General features: G+C 43.6%; 1 protein-coding gene across 1 annotated transcript; it reads left to right on the forward strand.

The window, feature by feature from the left end:
- Nucleotides 1-306: 306 nt before the first annotated feature.
- hoxc11a (homeobox C11a) lies at nt 307-2457 on the forward strand. Its single transcript, XM_077577854.1, has 3 exons — nt 307-877; nt 926-1105; nt 2225-2457. The coding sequence occupies exons 1-3, from the start codon at nt 307-309 to the stop codon at nt 2455-2457; spliced, it is 984 nt and encodes a 327-aa protein (XP_077433980.1).
- Nucleotides 2458-6922: the final 4465 nt, after the last annotated feature.

The following is a 6922-nucleotide window of genomic DNA, read 5'->3' on the forward strand; positions in this document are numbered from 1 at the left end:
CTTACTCAGTTATGTCAAATCAAATCATATGTGCCGGTGCTGATTTTGTGTATGAAAATGATTCGTTTGAAACACCCCCCAGCCCCCCAACCCACCTACACGCACCCCCCACCCCCCACCCCTGGATGTAACAACCCCAACCACTCCTACACATGCAACTCTTCCAAATTGATATATGACAATATCTACTTTCGATCACGTGTCCGCCAGGCGACTTAGACGGATTGCGCGTCATCTCGCCTTCGCAAATTTTTCTCTAGTGCCGCAGCTCGTATCCAAAACATCTTTATCGACGGAGCGCGAAAGATGTTTAACTCTGTGAACCTGGGCAACTTCTGCTCCCAGACGCGCAAGGACCGCACATCCGAATTTGGGGACAGGACGGGCTGCGCGTCCAATCTCTACCTCCCCAGCTGCACGTACTACGTGCCCGAGTTCTCCGCCGTTTCGTCCTTCCTACCGCAGGCCCCGTCCCGCCAGATCAGCTACCCGTACTCCACCAACCTCTCTCAAGTGCAGCCGGTTCGGGAGGTGTCCTACGGTTTGGACCCGGCCGGCAAATGGCACCACCGGAGCAACTACGCGTCGTGCTACTCGACGGGAGAGGAGCTGGTGCATAGGGACTGCCTTCCGCCTTCCACCATGACAGAAATGCTCATGAAGAACGAGAGCGCGTACAGCCACCACCACGCACATCACCACCACCACCACCACCCGGGTTCCAATCACCCCTCGGCGGGCTTCTACTCCGGCGTGGCCAAGAACAACGTCCTCCCGCAGGGTTTCGACCGCTTTTTCGAGACGGCGTACTGCAGCAGCACGGACAATCAGACGGACTCTTGTTTACAAAAAGCCGAGGGGGGGAAGCTGCAAAGCGGTGGCGGCGGCGGTGCTGCTGCTGCTGCTGCTGCCGCCGCCGCCGGAGCTGCCGGCGACCCCCAGCAGCAGCAGCAGCAGTCCGCCACAGCAGGCTCGCTTCCGGCAGCCACCGAGCAGGACAAAGAGCCGGACGACGACGACGACGACGCGGAGGAGGAGCACACCAACTCGGGGTCTTGCACGTCGGCCACCAAGGAAGCGAGCGGCACCAAAAGCAACCACTCCAGTAGGTATAAGTTGTAAAATGGGGGAAGAGGTTAAGGGGACTAGCCCGCTGTTTTGTCGCTCTCATTTTATGTGGAGTTTTATAAGCATTCAAAAGGATTTTATTATAACCCCACAAAAGCTCTTTCTTGCAATGAGAAGAATTTTTACGATGCTGAGGCGTTTCAAAACTGACCATGTTATACACACTCCGTGCTGAGTGAGTCTGTATTTTTTTTATTATTATTATTTATTATTATAAAGAGACAGCGCTTATTGTGACAACTTTGATCGTGAACTTGCATTAGGCGTTTTATTAAGGGATTTTCTTTCTTCTTGTTGTGCCCACCGTACATGCGTAAAAGCCAATTGGGCAGAACATTGCTGTTGGCGTCTTGTGAAATGTCTTTTTAAAAACACTGCATAGCTTTTAGCCGCCCAGGCACGTCCATGTTAGACACATGCATGCATGCTGATCCAACTAAACCGGGCCTCCATGTGTCAGTTTTATTGGAGGAAATTGGGATTAGTAGCACCGATCAAAAGTGGATTGCAGGATCATCAACAAATAATATTTTATATTTATATATTATAAAATAATAATTTTTAAAAAAAGTTTTGCTATTATAGTGCTAGAAATTAAACCCCCCCCCTCCCCCCAATGACACAGTGGCCATGTTGCTTTCTGCCTCGTTTGAAATGCTCTACTGAATATGGGAAAAAACAATTACCCCCAAAAAAGACAATTCCGTGTTCCCCAGTCACCTGTTTGATAAGAAGTTATTGGTCCTCGGAGGTCTGCAAAGGCCATTGAAAATGTGGCCAAATGCATTTCAACACGAGTGCCAAGAGTGTGTAAATTGTGAGTTCGGCTCCAGAGGAATGCGATGGCACATAATGCGGCGAAATGCTTTTTGTTGTCGTCAATTTATAACAGATAAACACGTGCTTAGATGCTGTCACTTGCTGTTATTTACTCCAAACGGTTGGCATATTTTACGCTCTTAGCTTCATCCCCAGTGCATGAGCAGCGCCGCTTAAGAGTCTTTTTTTTTTTGTTATTGTTTGCAGTTTATTAATTTTAGCATTCTCACCTGATGTGTGATAATTGAATCAACTATCATTTTTTTTCTCTCTCCAGGTACCCCGCGCACAAGGAAGAAGAGGTGCCCCTACTCCAAGTTCCAAATCCGAGAACTGGAGCGAGAATTCTTCTTTAACGTTTACATCAACAAGGAGAAACGTCTTCAACTCTCCCGCATGTTAAACCTCACCGACCGCCAGGTTAAAATTTGGTTTCAGAATAGACGAATGAAGGAGAAGAAGCTGAGCAGGGATCGCCTGCAGTATTTCTCCGGGAATCCCTTGTTGTGAGCGGCCAGCGGGCATTGTCACAGTCTCGGTCAGTGGCACCATCGAGGCCTCCATCGTATCCACTCAAGTCAAACAATTGTAAACGTTGGGCTTCAAAACAATCCTCTAATGGAGAGCCTGCGGTCTATCACCAACAGTGCAATGACTTTTTTTTTCTCCTTTTTTTTTTTTTAGGCCTGCATGAGGTTAAAAACAAAAATAAAAGTTGGCATTTTCTTATTGCGCACGGGTGGCGGTGTATTTCTAGCTGGTTCTCAGAAAAAAAAGGCCTATAATAATTACAACAAAAAAAAATCAACTATGCTGTTTCTTGATTATGTCTCATTTTATGTTTATTACAAATGTCCACGTATTTGTTTTAAAAATGTAATAGTTTGAATCGTTCTTGCGCGGGCAACTGCTGGCTTTTCCCCTCTGGTCCATGTATATAGCATCATGATAATTATTTTTCGGCCAGAGAATATCCTAGCCTACTATTTTCCAAGCTGCGATGACAAATGTGACGTCCAATCTGTGAACTGATACACACCAACACACACACAGGAGCCAATGCTGCAAATGCACTTGTAAATAAGGGTTGAAAGTCTCTCCATCTCCCTGCTGCTATTCTTCACTACACTGCCCATTCTTCTTTAACAGCTTTAATACCAATACTCATTAAATTATTTGGTGCTTTTGATTCCATAGAGGGGGGTTGAGGGGGGGGCACACTGTCGACCTGTGTATCAATAATATAATACCTATAAATAAAGTCAAAGCATATAGGCAAAACTGGCCGACTTATTGTGCTTTTTGTGTTTCTAGATGGAGCTTGAAATAGCATCTGAATGTTTACTGCACCCAAATGAGCGACATTCATAACACATTTCACTCGTAACGCGTTTCCGTGCTCGTGTTTCAAAACTGAGACGTTTTGGGTCCGATTTTGTTCGGAGGCTATTTTCGGTCGCGCTTTCAAAGGCGCAATGCTGCTTTCAAGAAAAACTAGAGAGACAGAGAGTGCAATGATAACCTCTTTTAGTGCCCACTAAATGGAATCCCCACTCTTGTTGTCCAGTCTAGACACCGCCATAAAGACAGAGGCACTAAATGGCGATTTTTCTCTCTCTCTCTCTCTTAATTGCACCTTCTGTTCTGGCCGAAAAGGCGTTCTCTTCCGCAGTAAATAGTAAACATGCAAGGCTGCATGTCCGAGGGGGGTACATTTGCCAAGAGCTTTCCACATGAATTCGGACCGTGCAAATCCACACTCACACACACACCTCCATTGCAAAAGAAAAAAAAAAGAAGGGGAACCGCAATATAGTACAATATAACACGCCACTCAATTTCATTCATGAAATGTTAACGTTAGTATTTGTTTAAGCATGTCGGTGTCAATGTGAGTACTACAAAATACATCCTGTAGAGAGCAAAGTGAACATGTCATGTTTGATTTTTTTTCTCTTATATGCACATGATGCACTGGAGCACATTTTATAATGAAATCTAGTCTTTGAACTTCAATAATGTCAAGGCCTTCACCTTTAACCCGCTGCAATAAAGCGGAATCAAGGACCCCCCCCCACCCCTCACACACACACGCACGCACTCTCCCTCCCTCATCCCGGATGTGTGTGTGTGTGTGTGTGTGTGTGCGTGGTTGAACGGGCCAATGAGAATGAGTGGGAACAGAACCTGGAATGTGTGCAGGCTTCAACTTTGACCCCTCGCCTTAAAAACTACAGCAGGTAACTGAGCCTGCCTTTAGACGTTGTGCAGTAAATAGTCTTGATTGTGCTTGTGACGTGTAGACTTAAAACACACATCACAGCGTGATCATGTGTGTGTGTGTGTGTGTGTGTGTGTGTGTGTGTTTGATTGCTTCTGTAACAATCTGTTCCATTATCTGTATCTTACATGCACGGTTAAGTGTTTAATTTTGCATGAATACGATTCACTTTTGGTTAACAGCGGTCAAGCGTTGTCTTATTCGGGGGGAGGGGCTTGTTGAGGCCACGTGACCTATCCACTTCCTGCTCCTAAAATGACATTTTTTTCCTCCTTTCGAAGCTGTAATCAAGAGCAGCCCTGATATGCATAATATAGCTCAGAATGGGGCCTGGGTGGGTGGAGTGGGTTGGGGGTTGGGGGTGGGAGGGGGTTAGCGTGACAAAAGCACACACCAACAGAGATCAAGGCTGCAGGGGACCCCCTCCCCAACCGGCCACTCCCACCAACCTTGGCCCTGGATCATTTGTTGATCCTACCAGTGTTGCCTCTTTTTGCCACACGGGGGCAAAAGCTCCCCCTTGAGCCCCCCTCTCTCTGTGTTTTCTTTCCTCCACGGGATGTTGGTCATGTTTCCTGATGTGGACGGTGACATCAGAGTCGTGCAAAAATGACTTCTCACTTGGCCTTTCCGCCATGAATGTGTCTTTCTGGCACTTGCGCGTTGTGGTGGGAGGCAAATGAGAGAGTGAGGCAAATTTTAATGTAAGGAGATTAAACCTTCATAGTTGAAAGCAAAATGAAAATCCACTACATAAAGCGGAGATGCGGCAGCGACCAATCTGTTTTACAATTGCAACCCATGCACACTGCTGTAAAAGAAAGCGATATATAGTTTCTTTTACTTTGGTCAATATTTATGATGGCTAAAATAATATCTTATCGATGTTGTTTGGGCCTTGTTTGGATTGTGTTTTCAAATTGAAGTTAGTAAAAGTAATTCGATAGGAACTTCAATCCTTTAGGAATAAGTACTCATTATAGTCATTTTTAATTGTTTATTATTATTATTATTTTTCTTCATATTTGTCTTGTAACGTTTCCAAATATTTAGCAAAATCTAAAATGTGCAGCACATGACGTTATGTATGGTCCAAGTATTTAACACCTTTTCCAATTGAAGTCAATAAATATTTAAACAATAAATAATTTGATTGTGTAACGTTTCGAAAAATTTGTTGGTACCAAACAAAAATAACCTATACACTGTCATTAATATTATTTTGACACCGATTTTAGATTGTGAAAACATTGTTGAAGTGTTCTGAACACAACTTCACGACTGACGTGGGAAGCGTCAATGTAGCGTTTAAAATTGGATAAGAACAATAATAATAATAATTATTATTATTATAATTATTATTACTTTTTTAAACGAAATATATTTTTATATATTTTGTGGAAAATCCCCATTATAATTATTGCATTTCTCGTGTCTTTTAATGAAAATGACTAGTTTTTTTTTCCTTTAGCAATTACTAATCAAAGTGTTATAGACTATTGAAAACGTTTATACTGGGCTGTACTGTTCACATCCCAGCACCTATCCTGTTCTATGGGGCAATAAAACAGTTCGACGCAATAAAACGAGCTTCAGCTTATTGCTGCTCAAATAACCCCCAAAACGCCTTAATTTAGATTTGGTGAAATTCTCGAGTTATCCTTGTTTACAATTCAAATTTTGTCCAAAGCTCTCACGTGCAGTTTTCTTCGTTAAGTCATCTCGTGCATCAGAGGTGTGTTTCGGTGTAGTTGTAACATTTAATAATGTGCGGGTGGCTCTCCTGTGATGGCGGTTGCCACTCTGGTTTTTAATTAAGAAGCGACATGATTGTGACGCCGTAAATTTGCACTTACGCACGAAATGGACGACGGCATGAAAGCGGACACGCAGCACACGTTTCCTCGCATCCAATTGAGAAAGATATTTAGAGAGGCTGCCAGGAGCAAATTAGTGGCGTCGCTTGCAGTACACGCGCACGCGTACGCAAACATACATATGTAGCCGCACCTTGTCCTCCAGCATATACGTTAATTGTATAACCACGGCCTCCAGCGTAGCCATCAATGAAAGTCGAACAACATGAAGTGCAAGGTTGTAGTTCTGACCCATTTTGTCCAAGTGTCACAAAAATATGAATAGTGAATATATATATATATATATAAAATCAAGATAGGCTATGTGTGTATCGATATTTTTGCGTGTGTGTGTGTTTATGTATATGACTGTATGTATAGCGAGTATGAATGTGTTTGCTGTAGACTTGTTCAAACTGTTGCTTTCAAAAGAATTTGATTTAAATCAAATGGACGAAAGGGGGGGGGGGGGTGGGGAAGACCCTCCTCTCTCTCTATCTCTCTCACTCACACACTTGAGAATGTGACTGAGGGCAGTCTTTCATAGAGCTCAAGTGTGAAGCATCACACAACTTGACCGTCATGTGCTACATTCCAGAATCAGTCTTTTCTGAACTTTATTGTTACCCTCATTTTGCACCGCTCACCCTTTATTTTTATTTTTATTTTTATTTTTTATTAATTTACTCGTGGGCAAGGAGTGGATTTGGCATAAAGTGTTTACGTGTAGGCCTACTGTGCATGCTTGTGTGAGTGTGTGTGTGTGTGTGTGTGTGAAGCTGAAACTAATCACAATGAGGGATATAGAAATGTTTACACATCTTATTTTGAGTTGACA

The sequence above is a fragment of the Vanacampus margaritifer genome, chromosome 1 (genome assembly GCF_051991255.1).
Source record: "Vanacampus margaritifer isolate UIUO_Vmar chromosome 1, RoL_Vmar_1.0, whole genome shotgun sequence".
In the NCBI taxonomy this organism is placed as follows: Eukaryota; Metazoa; Chordata; class Actinopteri; order Syngnathiformes; family Syngnathidae; genus Vanacampus; species Vanacampus margaritifer.